The 26415-nt window shown below is 42.7% G+C and overlaps 3 protein-coding genes across 3 annotated transcripts; 2 read left to right on the forward strand and 1 right to left on the reverse strand.

The window, feature by feature from the left end:
* Positions 1-6458: 6458 nt before the first annotated feature.
* Positions 6459-11415, forward strand: LOC118105095 (protein transport protein Sec61 subunit alpha). Its single transcript, XM_035152515.2, has 12 exons — positions 6459-6617; positions 7481-7548; positions 7647-7712; positions 7805-7883; positions 8134-8265; positions 8444-8553; positions 8970-9123; positions 9223-9383; positions 9554-9751; positions 9923-10114; positions 10193-10269; positions 10385-11415. Exons 1-12 carry the CDS (start codon positions 6611-6613, stop codon positions 10569-10571), a joined length of 1431 nt encoding a protein of 476 aa, XP_035008406.1. The 5' UTR covers positions 6459-6610; the 3' UTR covers positions 10572-11415.
* A 917-nt stretch (positions 11416-12332) lies between these two features.
* On the forward strand, positions 12333-16176 carry chchd4a (coiled-coil-helix-coiled-coil-helix domain containing 4a). The gene is made up of 3 exons (XM_035152856.1): positions 12333-12513; positions 13020-13118; positions 14839-16176. Exons 1-3 carry the CDS (start codon positions 12492-12494, stop codon positions 15282-15284), a joined length of 567 nt encoding a protein of 188 aa, XP_035008747.1. The 5' UTR covers positions 12333-12491; the 3' UTR covers positions 15285-16176.
* A 504-nt stretch (positions 16177-16680) lies between these two features.
* Positions 16681-23061, reverse strand: si:dkey-202e22.2 (netrin-4). Its single transcript, XM_035152855.1, has 10 exons — positions 22500-23061; positions 21492-21982; positions 21097-21411; positions 20658-20784; positions 19492-19680; positions 18979-19195; positions 18730-18857; positions 18542-18610; positions 18241-18411; positions 16681-17085 (listed from the first exon to the last, which is right to left on the reverse strand). Exons 1-10 carry the CDS (start codon positions 22591-22593, stop codon positions 16949-16951), a joined length of 1938 nt encoding a protein of 645 aa, XP_035008746.1. The 5' UTR covers positions 22594-23061; the 3' UTR covers positions 16681-16948.
* Between the last annotated feature and the right edge of the window lie 3354 nt (positions 23062-26415).

Consider the following 26415-nt stretch of genomic DNA (forward strand, 5'->3'; position numbering starts at 1 on the left):
TGATGTAATTTGTGGCAGCAGCAGTATGTGGGGAAGAGTGTGTAAGTTACCACATGATAAGGGAGTTTTTCCTCTGTGCTTAAATCAAAGAGTGTGTGATTAAAGAGGGTGTGCTGTTGCTTTACATTGAAAAATCGAATAACAACGCACTGACATAGTACTGAACAATACTGGCAATCTGCTCATCTCTTTGGTAATGCCTGATTTTTTCATTTTCATTAAGATCCATGAGAAATCAAGGAAAATGTTGTGGGAATAAAAACTGGATCACCCCCCACGGATTCAGATCCGCACCAAGATTTAATGGCTCATGCCTCACCCCTACACATGGAAATAGGTTGTTTAATTAATCCTGAAAACAAACAAACCCAGACAAAAACATAACCTCCTTGGAAGAGGAGAGAAGGCAACAAGCATCAGTTGCAGTCCGAATATTATGTGGCATTCAAATATGCTGTTAATAGAGGGCATAAATACGAGTTAAATATCATGAACACTATAAGGCTCATACTGTTTTAATTAAAGTTTTCCTCAACATTTGTAAGATGAATATACTGAAGTTACTTGTTCATCATGTCAAGATTTAGTTCAAAATTAAATATAATTATGTATAAATTCTAAAGGCTTAATGCTGATTCCCGGGTACAGATTCGATAATCCAGGATGGTTTTTGTCCTTGGAGAACTGAGCCTTAGGTTTATATCATCTTACTTTTTTTAGCCAATGCTAATTCAAAGTGTAAACAGTGTAGCCCAGGTTTTTTTCAGCCTGGGGTTCCGTGTAACAGGCATACACTGAAACGTTGGCGTGTTTACATAATTGAAGGTTGCAGACAGATATGCTGTCCTCCACGTGGATACAAGGGTGCACCTTCACTGCAGGGGGAACACGTATCACACAAATGAGATTTGCATTCATGTTTTATTTGACTGTGTTTTCTTTTGTTGGGGAAATGCCACAGATTATTTGCATGGCCTGGTGCCCAGGGACGAATAGCACATGTTGTATTAAATCATAACTATGTTTTTCTCATTCTCAAAGCAATTTGATTTCTTGATTTCTATTTCCTGTTTTCAATAAACGATGATTTGGTGAATAAATTCACAATCCTAACTTCTGTTTCAGAATTAAACCCTGCATCTGAAGTTGAATATAAGAGGCCATTTAAAGTGTGGTGGAAAGCAGAGACTGGAGGGGGGCTGTGTGGTATTTGCTTGTCTTCACCTCTGTGTTAGCTCACAGTGCTGCTGTCATTATGTAACCACACGAACAAATATCTCTTTATCTGAGGGCAGATGAGCAGGCTCTCCACCATCCTCCTTTACCTCTGTGTGTGTGTGTGTGTGTGTGTGTGTGCGTGTGCGTGTGTGTGTGTGGGTGTGTTTTCTGCTGAAAAACAAATCAAGTGGTCCACTCATTGTCACTTAGTTGTTTCATTATTATGAATCAGTGGTTAAGTGTGCCACCAGCCACCAGCACTGTGCAGCCATAGGTGCTCACCACCACTCAATACTGCAGTCACTGACTGTGACGGAATGAAATCTCCTCATAATACAAACACACCTTGATTCAGCCTCTGGTCAATACATCTACTTAATTTCAATTTAATTCCCCTTAACATCCCACCACTGAAAGCCACATCATTGACTGACATTGCTTTCGGGGAGACTTACACAAACCCGAACCAAAACCTTAAAACATGGATAATCGCTTTTTAACAGGAAGACAAATCCAAATAATGTGACTGTGTAAAGAGATCTAGGTCCCCACATCATGAGTTATACTGGGACCACACACACACACACACACACACATATGTACACGCAAGCACACAGAGGCATGGCTAAATACACCGGAGCAACACTGAGCTCTAGTGGTGAGTATGGAGACAAGATTGATTCATTGTGACTTCAACTGTGTAAAAACTCCCCTTAAAAAAGTTTTAGTTATAACATTTTTCCACATGGGCCCTAATTGGATATCCTAATTAGATATAGCTCCCCTCAAAAACACTTTAAAAGAAAAAAATTAAGAAATAAAAGACAAGAGGGGCGACAGTGGAGGGATAAGGTGGACAGATACGCAGTATCAATCAAATCAATCAATCAAATTTTATTTGTATAGCCCATATTCACAAATCACAATTTGTCTCATAGGGCTTTAACAAGGTGTGACATCCTCTGCCCTTAACCCTCAACAAGAGTAAGGAAAAACTACTTAAAAACCCTTTTAACAGGGTAAAAAGAACATAGAAACCTCAGAGAGAGCCACATGTGAGGGATCCCTCTCCCAGGACGGACAGAAGTGCAATGGATGTCAAGTGTAAAGGAGAACATCAAGATAAAGGTTTTAGCAGCATTGATTAGGGTAAACATTTTGAAGTATAACTGAAGGTCAGTGATTTGGTGGATTAATGTCATTAATGGTCAAGTGTCTGAGGAGAAATACTATGTATCGAGCAGTCCTGCTGCAATCATAGTCCATGGTCAGCAGCCAGCAAGATCATGATCCACCATCAAGATCGGATGCCACTATAGTCCACAGTTATTGTCCACTGCCGCCATTAGGATCCATCATCAGCTGCCACCTCGGTCGTGGTCCACTACCAGTATCTGATGCCAACACGATAAAGGATCTGCCTTTGTTATCACGATCAGCCAGCACGATGCAGAATCCGCCATACTGGATCCACCATTACGACCTCTGATACGTGATCCACAGATCCTAATCCATGATGTGGCCACAGCCGCGGCCCTGGATCTGCGGACGATAAGGCAAAGGGACTCCGGGGAAGAAGTCAAGTCAGTAACATGTATTGATGGGATATGAATTACTTTGATGTGATAAAGATTGAGAAGAGGAAGGAGAAGCTGGAAAGAGAAGCTCCGTGTGTCATGTGTCCCCCGACCTTCTAAACCTATAGCAGCCTAACTAAGAGCAGGTCTAGGACAAGCCTGGACCAGCTCTAACTATAAGCTTTATCAAAAAGGAAGGTTTTAAGCCTACTCTTAAACATACAGATGGTGTCTGCCTCCCGAACTGAAAGTGGGAGATGATTCCACAGGAGAGGAGCTTGATAGCTGAAAGCTCTGGCTCCTACTCTACTTTTAGAGACTTTAGGGACAACAAGTAAGCCTGAATTCTGGGAGCGCAGTGCTCTAGTGGGTTGATAAGGTACTAAAAGCTCTTTAAGATATAATGGTGCCATATTGTTAAGGGCCTTGAAGGTGAGGAGGAGAATTTTAAATTCTATTCTAGATTTAACGGAAGCCAGTGTAGCGAAGCTAATACTGGAGAAATGTGCTCTCTTTTCTTGGTTCTTGTCAGGACACGTGCTGCAGCATTTTGGACAAGCTGCAGAGTCTTTAACGACTTACTGCTGGAGCCTGATAATAAGGAATTACAATAATCCAGTCTGGATGTAACAAAGGCGTGGATTAGTTTTCTGCATCCTTTTGAGAAAGGACATGTCTGATTTTGGAGATATTACGCAAGTGAAAAAAGGCTGTCCTAGAAATTTGTTTTAAGTGAGAATTAAAGGATAAATCAGGATCGAAGATCACTCCCAAGTTCCTGACTGTTTCATTGGAAGCAAGGGCAATGTCGTTTAGCGCAGCTATATCGTTAGATAATGTATCTCTAAGGTGTTTAGGGCCAAGTATTAGAACCTCTGTTTTATCTGAGTTTAATAAGAGAAAATTGCGGGTCATCCAGGTTTTTATGTCCTTGAGACATGCTTGGAGTTTAGTTATTTGATTACTTTGTTCAGGTTTTATTGACAAGTATAACTGGGTGTCATCCGCATAGCAGTGGAAATTTACAGAGTGTGTCCTGATAATGTTTCCAAGTGGAAGCATATATAATGAGAATAAAATTGGGCGAGCACAGAGCCTTGTGGAACACCATGGTTAACTTTGGTGCGCACAGATGACTCATCATTAATTTGCACGAATTGGGAGCGGTCTGAAAAATAGGATTTAAACCATTTTAGGGCGGTTCCTTTAATGCTAATTAACTGTTCTAGTCTCTGTAATAAAATATTATGGTCAATTGTGTCAAATGCTGCACTAAGATCTAACAGAACGAGGACAGACACAAACCCCTGATCTGAAGCTATTAGTAGATCATTAGTGACTTTTGCCAAGGCTGTCTCAGTGCTGTGATTGGCTCTAAACCCTGACTGAAAGTCTTCATATATATTATTTTCCTGGAGAAACTCACACAGCTGATTGGCTACAACTTTTTCTAGGATTTTAGACAGGAAGGGGAGATTAGATATCGGACGATAATTGGCTAAAACCTCTGGGTCTAAGGTGGGTTTTTTGAGGAGGGGTTTGATTACAGCTATTTTAAAAGACTGTGGTACATATCCTGATGATAATGACAGATGTATTGTGTTCAGTAATGAACTGTCAATTAGGGGCAGAATTTCTTTAAGTAATTTTGTAGGAATGGGGTCTGAGATACAAGTTGTTGGTTTAGAAGATGAGATTATTTTGGTCAGCTGATCGAGGCTGATCAGAGAGAAGCTGTCTAAATAATTGGTAAGATTCTTGGCCGTTTCTGAGTTTTCTATTCTTGATGGGGTATTAGTGCCAATTGAGGGCAGGAGATGGTTGATTTGATTTCTAATGGTTAGAATTTTATCATTAAAGAAATTCATAAAGACATTGCTATTTAGGGATCGAGGAATACTGGGTTCGGTGGAGGTGTGACTCTCAGTCAGCCTGGCTACAGTGCTGAAGAGAAACCTGGGGTTGTTTTTATTCTCTTCTATTAGTTTTGAATAGTAGGCAGCTCTTGCTTTGTGGAGGGCCTTCTTATATGCTTTAACACTATTCTTCCAGTCTAGGAGATTTTCAACACGGTTGCTGGAGCGCCACTTCCTTTCTAGTTTTCTTGATACTTGTTTTAACTCATGTGTCTTGGAATTATACCACGGAGCTAATTTACTATGTTTTATATGTTTCTTTTTTAGAGGCGCTATTGAGTCTAATGTTAATCGTAATGACCTTACAGAGCTATCGACGAGATGGTCAATCTCAGTGGAGCTAGGGTTTTTAATGAATTTGTTGTTTATATCGACGGATAGTACGGGTTTAAATGTAATCGGAATTATTTCCTTAAATTTAGCTACAGCACTATCAGGTAAACATCTTGAAAATGAGTTCATTATTAGTGGCATATATTCTGATAGTGAAAAATCGAAGGTTATTAAATTATGGTCTGATAGAATTGGATTGCGCGGAAGTACTGTTAGATTTTCAATTTTGACACCGTATGATAATATAAGGTCAAGTGTGTGGTTACAACAATGAGTAGGTTGGTGTACACACTGACTGAAACCAATTGAGTCTAATTGCGAAATAAATGCTACGCTAAGGCTATCTTTATTATTGTCAACATGAATATTAAAGTCACCAACAATAATAATTTTATCGGTCTTTAGGACTAGGTTTGATAAAAACTCAGGGAATTCTGTTAAAAATTCAGTATAAGCCCCAGGGGCACGGTAAACTACAGCAAATATGATTGGCTGTTGGTGTTTCTTGGATTGGCGTGGAAGACTAAGAACAAGACATTCAAATGAGTTGTAGCTTAGTTTAGGTTTAGGATTAATTAATAGACTGGAGTTAAAAATAGCAGCAACTCCACCTCCTCGACCAAATTCTCTGGGAACGTGTGTATTTACATGACTGGACTTGCAGTAGACGTGTATTCAGAATCAACCAACACAGTAGATTAACAATGAGACAATCAGGAGGACTGACTGAGGAATTCATGCCTTCAGGATGTCAGAAAGACAGCAGCATTGCTCGGATCACGGTGAGCAGGGGCCGAGTGTATTTCAGCTTTGACTGGGTTACATTACTATTTGTTTTTTTGCAGTTTTACTTGGTTAAAAATACCAAAATGTTCAGATAATACAGATTCAATGTCTGCAAATGACTACACAATACAGATTGTAATTAAGAGTAGCAACAAAACAGAAGCTTTAAAGAAAAATTATGAGGAAAAGTAATCAATCATCTGTCATGGGAGGTCTATCAATAATATGTATAATATCAATTTGAAATGCCTGTTTGGTTTGTTTAAAAGCGATGTACTGATTAAGATGTGAGGCTAATAGCTGGTTGATATTATGATTATGATTATTGTTATTATTATATAGTCTATGTGCACACCTCTTTATATACAGTCAATGGTATGCACAGGTTTCTCCGGGGGAGGGATCTAATGGAGGAGTGTGTCAGAACTCCGGGGTAGTTCGTGCCGGGGCGCCCTCTGGAGGATGGGAGGAGTGTGAGTTACAGCGATGAGATTATTAATGTTATTAATTTGAACATGCATGTTCTCGGGCCGATGGCATGTAAACATCACCCTACGAGGTGTGCGTGAAGAAACGGGGGGGAGGGGGGTGTGCGCGGCCTGCAGCCTGCGGAGTGACGCGCGTGTGTGTAGCGGAGAAGTGACGTGTGTTAGCGGCTCGTCTGGTGACGTGTCTCTGCTGCTCTCTCTTTCCCGACGGAGCGGCTGGATGGAGCCACACTGACCCACTCAGCTCTCCAACTGCTCCCAGTAACAAGCCAGGCACAGGACCAAGGACACCATGGGGAGTGAGTGAGCCTCTTCTCCTGTGCACACGTGTCGGCGGTGGTCTGCACTACCTGCTGTCTGTTCTCTATTCTTGTATCTGCAACGGTAACGGACACAGCGCTCACCGGGAAGCTACTTAGCTAACCTTGGGTTAGGTGGCAAGTTGAGCTAGCCAATAACGGAAGTTGGTACTGTATTCAAATTTCGTCTCGCTGTGATTTAGCGACGTTTCTGACGTTTGTGTCACAGTCAGGTGTGATTTCAGGCGTTTTAGTTGAGTTGTTTAAATGAGCGTCCTGTTTTAAAGTCATTGCTCAATCGTTTTGTGATTGAATGATGGTTAGCATCGGGCTAACGGCAGTTAGCTGCTCGAACTCTTCATTTAGGCAAACTTGCAGTAAAGAAAAACTGAAACTCAGTTCGTCTCGCTTTTAATGAGCACGTCTATTTGGATTTGCAGCAGCGAGTCGATTGATCCTGATTCAGGTTCAGTCTTATGTTAAATCATTTAGTGTTAAAGTCAGATTCAGTGATTGACACAGCTGATAGACTCAAAACATGCAGCAGAGCAGCCGCAGACATGACAACACACTGGAGACTAGTATCTCTCAACCTTGCTCAACTTTATGTGTTTATACTTCCCCATATTCACAGAGAAACGCTGTGCTTGTTGCTCCTCTGTCCAGTTGCCATGTTCAGCTGGCAGATGTTTGACTGCTGGCTAGTGATGACGTAGCCTCTAAGCCAACCTTGTTTAAGAGGACCCAACATTTGAAATAACACCAATGTTGATGGCATTGCTAGGAGAGGTGCTGACCCTAAAGTGTAATGTAATTGCAGGGTTACTATGGCTTCGTACTAATCTTGTAATCTCTTTCTGCAGTTAAATTTTTGGAGGTCATCAAGCCCTTCTGTGCGGTCCTGCCAGAAATTCAGAAACCAGAAAGAAAGGTATGTGTTGATCTGTCATCATTTATTAAAGTGGTATCATTTATTCTCTAAACAATCACGAATTGCATTGATATTTGTTCTTTTTTCATCCCTTTTAGATTCAGTTTAGAGAAAAAGTACTATGGACCGCTATCACACTATTCATCTTTCTGGTGTGCTGCCAGGTTGGTATCTCTTGATCACAAACTACTGGTTCTCTTATTGGTGACAGTGGATCATTGCATTGTTTTTATATTTTTTCTTCTTGTTCATTCAGATTCCACTGTTTGGCATCATGTCATCAGACTCGGCAGATCCTTTCTACTGGATGAGAGTAATCCTGGCTTCCAACAGAGGTGCTTGAATTGGATCAAATTGAATGTCACTCTTAAATCATGAAAGCTCTTGTATGTCTGGTGCAGCTCCAGTAAGGAAAACTCATTGGATTCCAGTGCTGTTATCAGCTGTTACCTAATCTCATCACCACGTGTGATTAGTCAAAGGTCAACAGTTGTAGTCCTCCTGCCATTGTGTCTGGTGCTGGTGCTATTCTTATTGTAAGTGAGGCTGATTATGTTTCTAAGTGCAGCTCACGTTGTCTTGCAGGTACTCTGATGGAGCTGGGTATCTCACCCATTGTCACATCGGGCCTAATCATGCAACTCCTGGCTGGTGCCAAGATCATTGAAGTTGGTGACACTCCCAAGGACAGAGCCCTCTTTAATGGAGCTCAGAAATGTAGGTTTTATTCCTCATTACAGCTGCTTTTTTTAGAATGCATCACATTTCTTTGAAGCATTGAAGGTGCTTTGAAGCCTGCACTCTCACAACACTGTTTTATTTGGGAACAACAGTTTTGGCAGCAGCTATGCCTCTTATGATGCCAATGCAAATCATTGTTTCTGTCTTTTTACAGTGTTTGGAATGATCATCACCATTGGACAGGCCATTGTGTACGTTATGACTGGCATGTATGGAGACCCCTCAGAGATGGGTGCTGGGATATGCTTAGTCATCATCATCCAGGTTAATACAAAAAATCCTGCTGCTGCTCTCTTACTTAAGTTAAGACATTTGCTGTGTCTTAAAATTTGAAGTGCTAAGCTTATCTGCCAAGATTTGCAAATTAATCCACTGATCTATCAATTAATTAATGCTTTTTACCTGCAAAAGTACATTAAATGTCATACATCCAGCTTCTTTTCTGCACCAAGCAGACAAATTGAGACTTGATTAACACAATTTAAGGTTTATGCATTTCATAATTTGAATGTAGGTTTTACAACTTACGGATTTATTTGCCCAAAACAAATTTAATAAGAATTTTTCATGTGGAAGGCAGGTTTATCAAGCACTGTCTAGAGGTGTATTGATTAGTTGTACATTATAACTACATGTTTACATGTCCTGTCTCAGTACAAACATTGTGCCTGTTTCTGTAGCTCTTCGTTGCAGGTCTGATTGTCTTGCTGCTGGACGAGCTTCTCCAGAAGGGCTATGGTCTGGGCTCAGGTATCTCTCTCTTCATTGCCACCAACATCTGTGAGACGATCGTGTGGAAGGCCTTCAGTCCCACCACCGTCAACACTGGCAGAGGTATGAGCACTGGAAACAAACATGTATTGACAAGAAATTAGATAAAGCTCTTAAAATGTGTCATAATGACTAACCCTGTGTCTCCTCTGGTTTATCTAGGCACTGAGTTTGAGGGAGCCATTATTGCTCTCTTCCATCTACTGGCCACTCGCACGGACAAGGTCCGTGCTCTTAGAGAAGGCTTCTACAGACAAAACCTGCCCAACCTCATGAACCTCATCGCCACTGTCTTTGTGTTTGCAGTGGTCATATACTTCCAGGTGAGCTGCAAACGGCAACTACAAGCAGTATAGTTTCTTATCTGCTTTTATTTTTATCAAAAGCTTTGATTGGATTGTAGATAAACATACATTCTAAGTGATACTTAGGTCTTTTGATGCTTTGTAGCCGCTCTGTGGCTAAACATATGTGGACTGTGTTTCCTCACCAGGGCTTCAGAGTGGACCTGCCCATCAAGTCTGCACGCTACCGTGGCCAATATAACACCTACCCGATCAAACTGTTCTACACCTCCAACATCCCCATTATCCTGCAGTCTGCGCTGGTCTCTAATCTCTACGTAATTTCTCAGATGCTCTCAACGCGTTTCAGCGGCAACTTCCTGGTCAACCTCCTGGGAACCTGGTCTGTAAGTATGTTATAGGGTCTCAGTCCTTGCAACATGTTTAAGGATCGAGAGATTGTATCAAGGAGTCTCTGTGTTATTTATATAAAAATGGTACGATCAGATTCAGACTCTGACTCCCCTGTAAGTCATGGATTTGCACCATCTCACTAACAAAATCTTCTTTTTCTTAAGGACGCCACGAGTGGAGGACCAGCTCGGGCCTACCCAGTGGCTGGGCTCTGTTACTACCTTTCTCCTCCGGAGTCATTTGGTTCTGTTTTGGACGACCCAGTTCATGCTGTCATCTACATCATCTTCATGCTCGGCTCCTGCGCTTTCTTCTCCAAGACCTGGATTGAGGTCTCAGGATCCTCTGCCAAAGATGTAAGTGTGTGATTGTGTTTGTTTTTTGTGTTTGTGTTCGTGCACAACTGTCCACTGATATCATTGTGTGCGTCTCAGGTGGCAAAGCAGCTGAAGGAGCAACAGATGGTGATGAGAGGACACAGAGAGACCTCTATGGTGCATGAGCTTAACAGGTATAAAGCAACCTAAGAAAATGGCATATGATGTTTCTTTATGTTCGCTATTCGCAGAATAACAATTGATGTCTTTCAAAAATATTTGTTTATAATTCTTATTTGTTATTTGCAGGTACATCCCCACAGCTGCTGCCTTTGGTGGTCTGTGTATAGGTGGGCTGTCTGTCATGGCAGATTTCCTGGGTGCGATCGGTTCAGGTACAGGAATCCTCTTGGCTGTGACCATCATCTACCAGTACTTTGAGATCTTTGTGAAGGAGCAGAGTGAAGTGGGCAGCATGGGCGCACTGCTCTTCTAGAAAATACCAACCTTGTGACACACACCAGACACAAAGCATCCACCCCCTCTCATCATTATTTTTTATTATGCATTGTTTTGCAATTGGCACAATCAGTCAATTTTGCAGCTGGGATAGGTAATATTTTTCTGCCACCTTTGTTTCCCCACCAGACTTCTTGATAACTGTGTGGGCTACTCCCAGTGTTGAGCATTGTGTTGTGTCTCTTCAATCCTTTATATTCCAAGAGCTATCACCCACCTCTCTGCAGGCTGCCTAAATCCCCACTGACTGTCTTATCAGCGGAATAATGCCTGAAAGCACACAGGTGTGAGGTGCGGTCTCTGACTACCTCAGGCATCTGCAGCATGTTCAGTCAACACTCAGACAACGACAACATGCTAGTGCTAATTTCAAGCTGAAAGCACCGTGCCTGGACGTTTCAGAGGGGAGCTGAAAGAAAGCCATGCCATTTTCATCACATAGCAATCAAGCTTGAGGTTTCTAGGGCCCTTAGTATAAATAAAGTATGTACTCCTCATAAGGTTTCTGCTAATCTCAGACAAACTTTTGCTGGTTGTCATTTCTCTTTATTTTGATATTTCAAATTTTGGACTGTGTTCATATTCACTCTGGTCTTATGTGGGGCACAGTGTTTGTCCTGTGTCTGGGTCCTCAAAGAGAAGAGTTTTGTCTGTGTCGTCATGCTCTTTTATTCCCAGACTGAGTCGCTGCACAATACTGCCGAGATGGTCGGGATGAGGGTGGGTTTGATAGGGACTGAAAAAGGGGTTTCGTTTTGGTTTTTACTTTATGTAACAGACATAATTGAGTTATTAAAAAAACTGGATTTTGTTTTTCCATATAATGTGGAAATTGTGTTTTGATTTCTATTGTCTCCTTGTTCTTTGTCATAGCATGATCTGAACAGACTACAATATATTATGTGTTGGTACAATCATCAAGATTATTGCATACAAAAATAGGTTATTGATTGCTTAAAGTGGATTTGACAATGTTCTACAGTAGAACCACACAACATGCAGCAACAAGCTTAGACATAGTCAACGACCACAAACCACATGCTTCTGTTTAACTGAGAAGAGTACAAAAGAGATTTTCATTAAATGAGGCTGCTTTGATTCTACTATAAAAACGAGAATGAGTAGAAATGAAATGTCTTAAGTCCACTTAATTAAGACATTACTTAATATGTTTATGAGCTGATGACATTCACCAAAAATAAGTTTTGGGGAAGTGCACTGATTGGATATTTAAGGGCTAGGGTTATGTGATACATTCAAGAGGATATTTTTCCTTAATTTGCACTTTAGTACCATTTTGTCCCAAATTCACTTTTTCATCAGTCAGCTCTTCACATGCAAATCTGTAGCCTTGTATATATTAAGCTGTGGGATGTGTGTTCACACATATACATATATCATCACCACTACTGCTCATGCACACAAATAAAGCCACAGTGAATCTCCTGCAGAAGATGTGTTAAGGTTGGGTTGACAGGAAACTGTTTGTGGTAAGGTCACATGCTGAGGCCCTCGAAGGTTATTTGAATTTAACAGAAGTAGTGAAAAGGAAACTTTGTATGAATTATTTAAATAATATTTATTATGAAATATTAATTAAGAAAAATTGCTTATATATGAAAACATTTCTTATTTGATGTCATTATTTTCAATGTGTTTAATTTAATTACTTAGCCTAAACTTCAAAAATACTAAACGTATTTATTATTTTCCCATACATTTTTTTGGTGACGTCATGACTGTGCGCCCGCATGTGGGCAGGTCAGAGGGGTATCGGGCTCGCTGGACGCCGGGTGGTTTGTCAGATGAAATCGTCGCTGTGTTTGTGTAATTCCTCTCACACTGGTGACCTTTCAGCGCTAAGGACGAGGCTCGACGGACAGAAGCACCGGCAGACATGTCGTACTGCAGGCAGGAAGGTAATGTCGCGTCCTCTTTCATTCATTTTCAGCTCGTCGCTGAGCAATGTCAACGAGTTAGCCGCCATGCTAGCTGGCTAACTCTCCAGAAACAGCGGTAACTCGCGGAAGGTTAGCTAACTGTGCTCGATGCGGGGGAAGCTCAGCCCCCAGCAGCAGCAGCAGCAGCAGGGCTCTAGATTCACATGTATTATGGTACTTTCCCGCTATAATCGCTGCAGTAATTCGACACATAGGCGAAGTGACAAACGGGGAAAGCTGCCAAAGGGTTAGCAGTTAGTGCTACAGTCAGTGAGATGTCAGACGGTGGAGCAGGTTAAGTCATAGCTACTGACAGAGAGCGCCCCCAGGGGTCACATGTCAGCCAAACACCACAACAACACCGTGTTCATTTTAGTGTAAACGGAAAAACATAATCCTGCATCATAAGATAATATCAGCGTCTCATCCAGGACCAGGTTTTCTTCCTCAGTCGTTTGTGTTAATCCCCATTTTTCTTATTTAAGGTAAAGATCGCATTATCTTTGTGACCAAGGAAGACCATGAGGCGCCCAGCAATGCTGAGCTGGTTGCAGATGATCCCAACGATCCGTACGAGGAGCAAGGTTTGTCAATAAGTTATTGTAAGAGAAACTGAAACACAGTGATCCCTCACAGAAACGGTCTGGTGATATACTCTATTCTCATTGACGACAAATGCCTTGAATAGTGTAACCAAGCATGTGAAGCTCTTTGCACTAAAGCACGCCACTGCAACACTTCATTACTGTGCGATCACACACTAGTTTATTTTGACTCAATATTTCACACACACCACTCTATTACCTGAGGTTAGAGGTTTAACAAATGTTAAATTGAGAAGAAACTCTCATGTAGACGTCCACAATGTCAGTAAGATGGAAAAAACGATACCCCACTGCGACTGCTAGGGCTGGGTATTGCCTACAACCTCATGATACGATACATATCACGATACATGTTGCTTTTGAATAATGACCATGTCCTGCACAGAATTTACTACAACAGCTGTTCTTTATTATTCCATATAACAACAAAGGCAAAGCCTTAAGGATCGCACAACTTAAAACAACTAAAATTCTGTCTGACAAAGATCTTAAAAGTAAAATAAAATAATTATCTTTCTAATCCCAGAGTTATTAATAAATGCAAATAAAATATTCCTTAACTTTTAAACTTAAAATAGCCATAATATTTTGGTTTCACTTGACTTTAAGTGCACTTCTATTTGCTGTAAGAATGTCCACAGGACATATCAGTTCTTTTATAAAGACAAAATTATAATTAAAAAAAGGCGATGCACAGAAAGGATCTGTCGCTCATGTATCTCTTCCCGAGAACCCCCGGATACGGTGTTTTTAATGTCCCTCGTAAGTGCCGAGTCTGTTGCTTGGACATGAGCGTCGTTGCACAGCTGGGCATGCAGCGGTGCTCTAACAGACAGCGTAGGGGTCTTTTCTTCTGACATTACGAGTGTTGCAACTTTTAGCGGCTTCAGGGCTTTAGCCACATCTTCAGCACAGGCCACGTCCGCTTCAGGTCCACAACTCGTTGGCATTCTTCCGCACCTCAGTGGAGAGTAATGCTGAGCAAATTGCGGGCTGCTGCTCTAAGAAGAGCTCCAACATATCACAGGCGCTGTTCCATCTCGTAGCTACATCTGTCATGAGCTTGTGCTCGGGGAGATAAAAAAAAGCCACGATGCTGCGAATTCTTCCCAGTAGACGGGAAACAGGGGGGCATCTTGAGTGCACGTTGAGCAGCCAAATTTAGACTGTGCGCAAAGCATTTCATGTGCACTAACTTCGCTAGTTTTTTCACTGTTTTCATTCCATTTTTGTTTTGAATTGAGACATGACCTGGTTTTGCCTATGCTGCCACTTATTGGCTATATTGTGCACTGCACCATAGGTGATGTTTGGTTTTTACTGCCGTCACAGCATTTGATGTCATATCGATACAGTAGCATCTGCATCGCTGCGTGCATCAGCAAGCAGGACGTCACGATATACTGCCATATCGATTTTTTTAGCACAGCCCTAGCGACCGCTGTCATTACCTTCATTTCAAAATTCACACATAACATCTGAATCAAGCAATTCTATTTCAAGTTGAGGAAAGCTGTATACTTTAAATATTACACATTACACCTATTTTATTGTCTTACAGCTATTTTGGTCCAATTGCGATTCAGTAATTTCACCTGCAGTTAAAGCTTGGCTTATCCCAGTTTTACTAATAACTCAGAAATTGCAGACCCCCCTTCCCCCGGGCACATTCAAGTTGTGTGGTTTCCTGTCTCTTCAGGGCTGATCCTGCCAAGTGGAGACATCAACTGGAACTGCCCGTGCCTGGGCGGCATGGCCAGCGGACCATGCGGGTCTCAGTTCAAAGAGGCGTTCTCCTGCTTCCACTACAGCACGGAAGAGGTGAAGGGCTCGGAGTGCATCGACAACTTCCGCAACATGCAAGAGTGCATGCAGAAGTACCCTGAGCTCTATCCTCAGGAGGAAGATAAAGAGAGTTCCACCCAAGCAGAGTCTGACAGCAGCGCTGCCTCTGCTGCCCAGACCGAGGGCTCCGCCTCTGCTGCCCAGACCGAGGGCTCCGCCTCTGCTGCCCAGACTGAGGGCTCCTCCTCTGCTGCCCAGACTGAGGGCTCCGCCTTATCCCCTGAAACTGACGCTACACCATCCACTTCAGATCCCTCGGCTGACAGCGCGTCACCTACAGACAGCCAGACTGCCAGCTAAGGTCAAATTTGTCATTCACTGGCTCTTGTTCTGTGTGCAAGCACTGCCCAGCATAAATGACTCTCCACGAGGAGCTGTGATTGGTCTGTTCACCTGTTTCAGCCTGAAGAGAGAGCTAAGACCGACACAGCTCTAACACCCGAAGGCAGTTTTTAGCAAGGCCATCAGAGAAGGACTTTGTGTGTGCAGAAAAACAAAACATAGTATATGTATAAAAGTAGGCTGCTTTTATTTGCTGAGAACTCAATCATTGGATGGCATCATTTAATGTCTGTGGGCCAAGCTATTTGCTGCAGAGACAGTAGTTCAAAGACTCACCTTTATATGCAATAGATAAATTTATTTGATTTGCTGTGATTTCTCATGTTAATCAGGAGTTATTCATTATGTTTGTCAGGATTATCTCTTAGCACTGATTTATCACCAGTTAATCTGAGCAGTAATCCCTAGATTCTTTTCAATTTGAGCAATGTTCATTTTTTTTGTTAGGAATTTACCTCAAATTAATATAGTCTTTAGTTCCATCACTTGAGAGACCAAAACACAGATGATCTATATGAAAACAAGGCTACTGTCCCAGCTTCTGTGCAGTGGACATACTAATATTACCACAGATGTTTTTAACTCTGCTTGTCAACGTTTTGTCAGGGTCTACATCTGCATCTATTGCCGTGTGAACCATGTTTGTCATTTTCGTTAACCAACACTGTATCTGGCCCCGACCATAGTGGTTTGGCATGTTCAACTGTTGCTGCTTACATCTTTTCCTTGTCTCACCACTGTCCAGAGTGTCCACTTTGAATGCTGTGGTCACCATTCAGTGTCACTCAGGCCTTAAAAGACTTCATGGTATTTATAAAACACGTCCAAATTAAAAATGATCGTCAAACAATTTCAACCTCCTTTTTGTTTTTGTCCTTCTACAGACAAAGCGCATCTATATCATATGTCAGGAATTTCAACTTTTTCATAGTCTGAGCCAAAATTACTAACAAGCGTTTGTGAATAATAATCACTGATCGTATATAATAACAGCACCCCCCCCACTGTGCCTTCACTGATTATATTGCTTATCTGTTGGGTATAGTTTCATAGCATAGTTTCATTATCCCTCAATATTCCTCTATAGGTTTCGATTTCAAACTGCACTGTATTTACCATTTCTACCAAAAGTTAGAGACATTCATAGAACAAAGACGTGATACATTTTTTTGTGTACCGTAATGACTTCCATAGTGTTCTGTACATTTTCTTCTTTCTCTCAGTAAAAATATCAACCATTGAATCGATTTTCAAGACTCGGTTTGACAAACCCAGGTGTTTTACCAAGTTGCAACAGGATCTAAAATAGAAGCAATAGTTTGCGGTTTGTGTTGTGCATAAACAATCTTGCATCTGGTTAAGACCTTTTTAATTTAAGGTACATCACATTTACAGACAGTTTATCAAATCTGATTTCCAAGCATTAATTTCAGTCTTTATTTCATGTAACACTCACACAGTGTGAGTACTGCTCTTCAGGATTGACCATGAGTTCACCACTTGGATAATTTGCCATCGTTGATGTTGTCCAGTGATATTTTCAGTCCCTTTTCTGAATTGTCCACGGACTTATGAATTGTGCAGTTCTCTGGAGTGTGTCCTGCCTTTACAGATAATAGAGCTCATGGACATCCATTCCTCAGGCCCTCTGATATGAGTAGACCCAGTCGAGGTGTCCAGGGGGCCACCACACTTTGCATGGTGACCAGCAAACGGCCTGTTCCAGCTTCTTCTGGGCCTGCGAGCAGGTACTCCATACCTGGTATAGAAATGTAAGATGTTATGCACACATACATGTGACAGCATGTTCTGAATAAGAAAATATTTCCATAATAATGTTTGCATGAGTTGCTAATAGAATATTCCATTCATATTCCTGGTTACATGTTACAGATAATAGTCTGATTATGACTTGCATCAATATTACGTCCTACTACTCGTTGACATTCAAACCCAGGGCATGTGTTGTCAAAGCAGTTGGTGACAACCGTATTTCGATGTCACAAAATGCTGTGAAAACTAAAGGGATGTTACAGTGACAAGAAAAAGTGTGTGAACCCTCTGCAAAGACCTGCTTTCCTGCAGTAATTGAGGTTAAAACATAAACCGATCTTTATCAAAGGCACAAGTACAGACAAACACAAAGTGATGAAGCTAATTACAGACCAACAATTACAGTGTAATGTTTTAATTGAGCAAACCCAGGTAGCATACCCTGTGGTGGAGAAAAATGTAAGTGAACCCAAAGTGATTTAATAACTGGTTTGACATATTTTGGCATCGATTACCTCACACGAGTGGTTCTGGGAAGTTTGGATCAGACCGGCAGAACTTTCAGGATGAACTTTGGACCACTCCTCTGTGAACTGCTCTGGGCTGTGACTGAGCCAAGTTCAAAAGGCAGATTTTATTGTGTATTGTATTTAAGTAATTTTGTTGTAGATTTATTTCTATGTTTAAGGTCAAGGTCAAAATTTAAGTGCATAAATGCAGAATTATCCCGAAGAGATCACTTACAGTTTTTTTGCCACTGTATAATGTTATTTAGACATACACATAATGCTGCTAAAGTCGGAACTCTCCACATTAATTTGATTTATGCTTATTCAAGTAAGGCCTTATTTGAGTTAAAGTAATCAGAAAAGGCTGTTTACACGGCAGTGTCCTACTATTGTTTTAATTAATAAGGGTTAAATAACTCATTAATTAATACCAGTATATTGGTCTCCATGTAAACATGACTAATTTTCTTCCTAAATTTCTTCCTGTGTCCTCCATTCGTTGGTTGGTCTTAAATATTAATCTTTTAAAACCACATACCAGTACATCTGTTTAGCCTCTTACTTCGTTTGGTGCATCAACGGAACAGTAACTCTGTGCCTCATGCAGCAGACCACTGATGCCTGACTCTTACCGGGGTTTAGTATCGGACAGGTGCAGCCGCGGCTGGTCCAGGACAGAGGATAGATGCTGATGGTTCCCAGGTTCAGTACCACCTGCCCTGATCGAAGAACCTTGCGAACTTTGACCTGGACCTCTGCGTGGCTGCCTTTGTCATGAGCAGAGAGCACGCTGACCTTGATCACTGTCACACAGATGGACGATTCCAGAGTAAGCAAACATTGAGACAGTATTTTAAGACATAAATCAATGCACAGATCACTGTGTAGGAAATGTTTTTTTTTTATTAATAGGTAGAGGTGTTTATTTCTTACCATAGTCGTGTTTAGTCTTACAGAGGTCAGACACACTTTTCAGTTTCCTCTCCTTGCAGCTGCACTTTCCTGTGTATAGGCATGAGGATAGGATCTGATCTCAAGTTTGAAACAGTCCTTCCACAGTTTTAATCCTTACAATGCTGGTTGTGAACAAGCATTTCAAAGTAAGCTGCTCCAACACTCACCTGTATAATGCAGAGCAGAGACTGCGAGCTCCTTCGACCACTGTACTTCTTCTTCAATTGGGAACATATGATCCAGATCAGGGATTTTACCTCCAACAGGCACATTGAACACCTGATTATCTGTGTAGCTGCAGCATTAAAACAGAGCATATAAAACAAATCACATCATGTGCCGTAATTAAACTGTTACATTTACTTTCCTCACTGTTTGGTGAAACATACGGCCACAGATTTCATGTACAGCTATACCTGTCGAGACACTGCCCAGTGGTGGGGTCGCAGCTGAGAGGGCAGGCACAGGGTTCACAGCCCTTATCTCCAAAGCCCCAGTAGCCAGGCAGGCAGTAGCTGCAGCTTGTGCCCCCTACACCTGATTCACAGTGGCACTGTCCACTCCGAGGGTGGCACCAGGGTCCCTCCTCTCCAGGCCGAGGAGACAAAGAGCCCTGTGGATCACACCTGCAGCCTGAGAAGCACAGATATAGGTCTGTATGCCGATGGAACTTTTGGGTTTGCTTTTAAAATAAAAAAATATATGCCAGCAGATGGAGCTACAAGACATTACTGGTTCTCTTTAATTTGCACACTTTGAATCACTGTTACTGAGATCAAGAAGAATACTGGACAGAGATCACCGATTCATCCGGTGATGCCTGTTGGCCAATCATTTAACTTCCTTAAGTTGGCTTTGGTAACTGGTTAATGGCACATCCACCACTCCAGAGAATCGATGAGTGACCTTTTGTTCTGTGGGTCTCTTACGTGTGCAGGCGTGGGGGGAATGAAGGGGCAGGAACGGGTGACGGTGGTAGCCATGGCGACAGCGCTGGCACCTACGCCCAACCGTGTTGTGCCGGCAGTCATCACAAACCCCACCGCTGGAGCCACCGGATGACAGCCATGCCCGCTGAGAGAAGTGGCAGCTGTCTGCGTGAGCGTGGCACTCGCACTCTGACGTCGCAGAGGGGTGTGACGTCACAGCAGTGGGAGAGAGGAGAGAGAGACAGAGTAAGGGCATCAGGGGAGAGAGTTAGCTGGTAACCTGAATGAAGCATATCATAGGTCTATGCTAAGTTTTTGTGTTGTCTACCTTTACAAAGGATTTGCAACTTAACCAGCAGTGGTGGAGCTCAACCCTTTAACTTAAGTAAAATTACAACATTAACTTTTCTACTTGAGTAAAAGTAAGTACTTGCTTTTAAATATACTTGAAGTATTAAAAGTAAAAGTTCCTACTAAGTGTATCCTAATCCATTATGCAACAATTCATTACATATAATGGCTGAGTCTGGGACTCACTGAGACTGGTGTTTCTTCTTCACCAGTGATGCTGCAGGAGGCGGGGTCTAATGTTACCTGTTAGCTCTGATTGGATCGATGATTCTATTCCCCTCTCGTTATTGATTACTTTTAAAAATATAAACAACAATGTAACACAATGCATTTAAAAAATGCATTGGAGTGGAAAGTACAGATATTTGCTAATATGTGTAGTAGAGTAAAAGTAAAAGAACCTGAAAATAGGGGTTAGTACATAAGTAAATGTACTTCGTTACATCCCAATACTGATAACCAGGGTAGAAAAATCCTAATAAACCAAAGAAGCAACCAAGAGTATGTGACCATTTGTTTGTACAGGGTTTAACAAGTGTTTTTATGCCCTGGTAGACTCAGGTACTCTCCTGCAGGGCTCACTGCTCGGGTCTGATTTAAAAATCTGTTTTTTATAGGACATAATATGAAACAACCAAAATGAATCGTGTTTAAAACTGTGTATAGAGGCTTAATAAGACCTACTGTAGGTTTTTATTTCAGAGTACCCACATTTTCTCTCTGATTACTCCCTCCACACCTAAAATGTTCTTCTCTAGTTATTCTCTGTCAGCAACAGGACTACCCACTGATCTAATAGTTGTGCAGTCACGTACTCTGGCACGGGTTCGGCTCCCCGCTGCTGCCGTTGGCGGGCCTCCAGGGACGATCGTTGTAGAGCGGGGCACACTTCTCACAGTGATCCCCCGCCGTGTGGTGAGTACACAGGCACCTACCAGACACCTGGAAGACACATCTGGGCCTGCTCAGTTACTTCACCTACATTAGTGAATGTTACAGGCACCGGCTGTCTAGAGAGGGCTGTAAAACGGATTCAGGCAGGTGTTGTTAAGAGTAAATCGAGCAATTTAAAGCACTTTAACTTTTTTTTTCCATCAGTGAGTTCATTTATATTTCTGGAACAAACGTCCTCACGCCTGTGGTCTACAAATCTCTAATAGATTACAGGCCAATACACTTTCTCTCATGGTCCCTTTATCCATGTCTGTTCTTTTACTTTGACATGCATCTACTCACACCGTAAAAGCTACTCACCACATTACTGTCCTGACTAGTGTCTTGGCTGCTGTTGTGTGGTACACAATACTCAGCATGTCCGTGGCACAGGCAGGTCCCTTTGGCCAGTAAAGTGTAAATGGCATAAGGTGCTGAGTTTTCTGTAGTGGATGTGGAGGTCAGTGTTGAGGCTGTGGGACTTGTGCGTCCTGTCGGCAGGTTCAGAGGTGCGGAGCAGGTCTGAGCTTTTAGCAGTCTGATGCGGAGGTTAGTGAGGGTGAGGCGGGCAAGGGCCTCTGAGCTGTAAGGGTCCAGTCTTTTAGCACCGCTGGGGTCTAATGTCCGTAATATTACCTGAGGAGAAAAGCAGACTGAATCAAACATTGTGCATCCGCGAAAAGAAATACATAAGATCTTTGTGCATATTCTCTCACCTCACCACCACTGCAGGGTGTGGGACTGGTGTAACGTGATGTACACAAAGAGCCTGGCTGACTAAAATCATCAGCCAAACCAAACTCCGCGCTGCAATTGCGTGCAAATAGTTTAAGAGCCTCCCAGGTCCTCCCAAAGTCGGCTGAACGTTCAATGGCCATGGCAGCGGGCCGGGGCGACCTGAACACCAAAACCACATGGGACAGACAGAACTGTGTTTCCAGATCCAACTGGATCTTGTCCTGCTGCCCCTGCACGGCGGTCCTTGCACCTGATGCCCACCAGGTCTCCGGCTTGGAGAAAGGGTCGTCGGTCATGTGAGCAGGTGGGTGATTGTCCTCGGGGCAGAGGTGAGGGGTCATGGGAGGATGGGGGCAAGGGCAGCATTGGGGGGAGTTGTTCCCACAGCAGCTGGAGAGGGTGGTGGGGGTCCTGCCGCTGGCCAGGTTCCCTATGGGTGGACTACAGGCGTGGTCCACACATCTGGAAACTGACACAGAGGGAGATGGAGATTAAATGAAAAGAATATTTCGATCAGTGCTTTTATATCTGGTGACAGAAAGGTCAACAAACACTCTCCAGCAGTGACGTCATGGATAACACCAAAGACCAATTCATTGAGTTCATCATGAATATTTAATCAACCCACTCATTGTGCGGCTGCTGTGACAGAATCCTGCCCTTTCTCCATTGGATATCATGCTGACTCTCGGGTTACATGTAGGTCTAATGGAAAGATGCAAGGCAGCTCCACTATCAAATTTATCTGCAACAAGTGTGACCATTGTTTTACTTTTATTTAGCAAAAAGCAAAACAAATACAGTACAATGCCAACGGAAAATTCATAACATACACGCATCACAGGCAGTCAGTCACATGAATGCGAATGGATTTCATGCATAGAACCACAACTGGAAAATGAGAAGCCAAGTTTAGGGACAAAGGCACAACTGATGGAGAGAAACAGCATCAGCAGTAAAGAGAGGAAGATGATGTTCCTCCTCACCTGCTCCGCTCCGCGTCAAAGCCAAAAACAGTCCACAGAGCGCCACCAGCATCGGATGTGGACCCTTCTCCCCACGCATACTAGACACTCTCATCCTTGGTTCTTCTGCGTTTACAACACACTACGCGGTGCGACGAACGCCTTCCAGGAGAGACGAGTCCCAACATTATGTGGCGCTTATCTGAGGAACACGCGCATTTCTGTGCCAATTACGCAATGCGCAAAACTGTCCGTGTGAAGTCAGGATGTTTTTTCCGACGGGCTCCCAGGAGTAATGTTGGGAAGAAAAAGAAATTATCGAAGCCTGAGCATCCTCCGGGACAGCGGAGGCACCTCTCTGGCAGAGGAGGACTGTGCGCTCCAGGGTGCAGGCAAACAAATACGATCAGTGGGTAATCCCAGAATTAATGCTCCACGTTTGGCGTGAGAAAGAAACGTTGCTGGGTTCCATTTGGTTGTTTGTCCATTTTGTTGCATTAGAAATACTTGGTCCAAATAATGTAAAAAATATCATCTATCATGAGAGATCCGAGGGCTCCGTGTCTCAGCCAGGGCGCACGCTCCACGCGGAGGAGAGGAGCGCTCTATTTATGCATGCCCCCACCCTCAACCCCCCGCCCCCCCACACACACGCGCGCACACACCTTCTCAGTGCAGGGTGTGCGTGTGCGCGTGCGAGTGTGTTTTCCTCAGTCTGGCAAACTATTCACCCACGGGGACTCTGTGAGGGATCGTGCGCAGAGGAGGGAAGACTTGCGACTTTCACGGGCTCGTGGACACAGTTAATGTGAACCAGCCGCGCTGCGCATACCACACTGCACACCAGCAGCTCCCTGCGCTGACTAACCAGGGCCTCGGAGTGTAAGGGCGAGGAAATTAGTTCATCTGCTTCTGCTCGGCTGTTTCTCTGCTGCAGTAATTCCAGGTTACAGGAACTCACTTTGAAGTCCGTGCAGGAGGAAACCTGAGCGGGGAGACCAAAATAGTCCTCGGTGCGGTTTATTTGCAGCTTGACGGCGCATTGTGGCAGCGAGAGAATCTGACAGCTCCGGAGCTTTCATGCAAATGAGCTGCAGAAAAGGGCCTTTCTCCCATCTGTCTGCCTGACTGGATAGATTACTGTGCCAGTCTTCATTATATCACTGGATAATAAACACATGGCCTGATAAATGACAGTCCCTCATTTTAAATTCCTTTTAACCACACACATCAGGAAATGTGCAGTCTTTTGTGGAGTTGGGTGAATAAACACCATTTCTTTCCAGTTTTATGGCTCAGCTTCAATTACACTCTGAAAATTGGAACAGACGCTCAGGATTGGGTTGGTTTCCATAAATGTCTTTAATAGCTAACCAACTGTTTACAGACCTGCCAGCTCTGCTTTCAGAGTGGAGAACAAAAAGATTTATTAAGGAAAGGCACATGTGCCAATAACAATAATGATGATCTGCGTTCATGCTGACATAAAATAGCCTATGATATGATTTTGTTTTAGGAGCAGCCAACAGCGGATCAATTTCATAATTTCCCCCAAGGAGACATCCTTAATGGGACATTTGTCCATATTGATTATATTTCTTGCTGCAAATGGTTTTTTCCACCTAATATATCACTTTCTCTTCATCTGTTGTACATTTGTCTTTTTTCACCTCTCCCTGGTCTTTGCTTTCATCCCTCTGTTCCCCCCGCTCTCACTCCAGCTACAGTGTCTGGAACACAATAAAACCCCCAGAGGCTCTCCTTCATCTTCACGCATCTCCCTTTCGTCTCACTCCAGTGCTGCAGACAGTATACTGAGAACAGGTTTTGATCGGGGTAACTCCATTTATGAGGGATTTACTGTTGTCGGGTAATGTTAGTGGCATTCAAATAGTTTCTGGCTGATTTAGACTCAGTTCTGGTTCACTGGGACACATGGAAAAGAGATGGTGTATCTTCTCACGGTTTGCAGGACAGGAGTACCTGTCTGCATTTTAATGTTTGAGGAGTAAAGCTAATGGTTACAGTCAGATCTTCAGTGTGGTCCAGCTGTGGTTGCCTTCAATGACAAAATCCTGCTGGGTCTTTTTTTTTGTGATTTTTGCAAGAAAACAGACTGAGAAAACTTTCGGGCTTCAGTAAATGTAAGTCAGTTAGGTTTGAGGTCATGGTTTGTAGAGCATATAGAGCCATTCAATTTTTTTTTTTCAGACGTCCAAGTGCAAGTTAACAATGTTTGGTTTCTCTTTTTACCTTCAAAGTGCAAAGCATGTTAAATTCTTAGTCACCTTAATTGTAATGTAAGTCTCTGTGACATCGGAATGCAGAGCGGCCTACATCCTATAAATCACCAGGGGGCACCGTCGTCATGACAGTTTGATTAACCCATGATTCAATTTATAAACACAAACAAAATACAAGTTACATTCTTTCTGCGATAAATGAATATAAAAGTAATTGATTAACATGTCCTTCTGGGTGGTCCCTTCAGATCACAGATGAACGCAACACATAGCTTTTAGTCATTGATATAAAATGTAATGACAACTGTTATTTCCACCAAAAACTTCATCGTGAAGTTGAGGGAAACATCCGACAGTTCAAGCAGCTATTGAGTGAATCTGCTTTGGTTTACCATAGTAGGATGCGATGGCTAAATAGCGCCAATGTGCTCACTCTCTTTTACACTGAAGGAACAAATCAAAAACGTAATAGAAATGAAGGGAAGACATGTCATTGATCTTGGTGATAGAAAGTGGCTGTTTGGTTTGGCCTTGATGGTGGACGCTCACAAGTATCTCTCAGAACTGAGCACGAAGCTCCAGGGCCCCAACCAGCTTAAAGGTGTGGCAAGTACAAGTTGGAAGTGGTAACACCAGGATTTTACTATTCCACAAGAACAAAGGCCTGCTGTAACATCTGAATATGCTGGTGAGGCGGTTGTGATGCTCCTTCAGGCATTTAGCGAGAGGTTTCAGGACAAAAAGAGTAAACAAAAGGATCCGTGTGGAACCACCTACATCGTGAAATCACTGAGCTGCAAATCAACATCAAGCTCAAAGTTAAGTGCAACACTCTCCCGCTGGTTGGGCTCTATAAACTACAGCAGTACGTACATTCTGCGGACACCTGCACTCGTGTTTGTATCTCTCAAAACTAGCTGTTGCAAATTATCAGTTTCACTCATAACGTACTGAGCCAAATCTGGAAAAATATCTGTGAGTAGCATCATCATCACTACCACCTGACGTCAGACGCTTCACTAAAGAAAAATCCTTTCCTACCATTGTATTCGAGAGGTTAGTGTGATAAATGTGTTAATTTGGGCCTCAAAGGATGTTATAAAACTGGATGTTATAAAAAAAAGTGAACCTCAAGAGTAAAAATGTCCCCCACCCCACTTGATTCAATAAACACTTGAATAAAGATTTACCTTAAACATGTCGGATTAACAACAGTATCCACACGGCAGCATGTTGCATGCAAATGTCTGTGAGGAAAAACTCTTTCTTTTCCCCCTTGTACCTTTCAGCAAATGTATTCTCTCAATGTTCAGGATGTATCTTCATCATGGCCCCCAGCTGTGAGAGGTCAAATACCAGCCAGGAAAGGTCACAGGGATCTCCTACCTGCCCCATGACTGCCTCTCTAATTGCTCCTCTTTCTCTCATTTACAGAGTTTAATGGGGACTGTGGGAGAGCTGGGGTCAGACGAACAAGGACCCCTCCCACTCTTATAATCCTCAGTGTTTGTCCATGCTGCTCATACATGCGTGTGTCAAGCACACACTGTCACTCCACACTTCTCCATCTCCTTCTCCCACCATGTCTTCTCATGGCCTCTGTGTTCTACATGTCAGATCATATGTTCCTGAAGAGATGATGAGGATTAAGCTGCTTTCTTACATGATTACACTGCGTGTACTCATACTGGCTG

The sequence above is a fragment of the Hippoglossus stenolepis genome, chromosome 3 (assembly GCF_022539355.2).
Source record: "Hippoglossus stenolepis isolate QCI-W04-F060 chromosome 3, HSTE1.2, whole genome shotgun sequence".
In the NCBI taxonomy this organism is placed as follows: Eukaryota; Metazoa; Chordata; class Actinopteri; order Pleuronectiformes; family Pleuronectidae; genus Hippoglossus; species Hippoglossus stenolepis.

What these genes read in the sequence shown, in the direction of transcription:
- LOC118105095 (XM_035152515.2), top strand. An exon ending in CTTTAATGGAGCTCAGAAAT is followed by an intron (nt 8,266 to 8,443) that starts GTAGGTTTTATT and finishes GTCTTTTTACAG; the next exon opens with TGTTTGGAATGATCATCACC. An exon ending in CACCGTCAACACTGGCAGAG is followed by an intron (nt 9,124 to 9,222) that starts GTATGAGCACTG and finishes TGGTTTATCTAG; the next exon opens with GCACTGAGTTTGAGGGAGCC.
- si:dkey-202e22.2 (XM_035152855.1), bottom strand. Translation starts at nt 22,593, where the DNA reads ATGAGAGTGTCTAGTATGCGTGGGGAGAAGGGTCCACATCCGATGCTG. An exon ending in TTCCCCCCACGCCTGCACAC is followed by an intron (nt 19,196 to 19,491) that starts GTAAGAGACCCA and finishes TGTGCTTCTCAG; the next exon opens with GCTGCAGGTGTGATCCACAG. An exon ending in CTGTCCGATACTAAACCCCG is followed by an intron (nt 17,086 to 18,240) that starts GTAAGAGTCAGG and finishes TTTCTATACCAG; the next exon opens with GTATGGAGTACCTGCTCGCA.
- chchd4a (XM_035152856.1), top strand. Translation starts at nt 12,492, where the DNA reads ATGTCGTACTGCAGGCAGGAAG. An exon ending in GTCGTACTGCAGGCAGGAAG is followed by an intron (nt 12,514 to 13,019) that starts GTAATGTCGCGT and finishes TTCTTATTTAAG; the next exon opens with GTAAAGATCGCATTATCTTT. An exon ending in CGATCCGTACGAGGAGCAAG is followed by an intron (nt 13,119 to 14,838) that starts GTTTGTCAATAA and finishes CTGTCTCTTCAG; the next exon opens with GGCTGATCCTGCCAAGTGGA.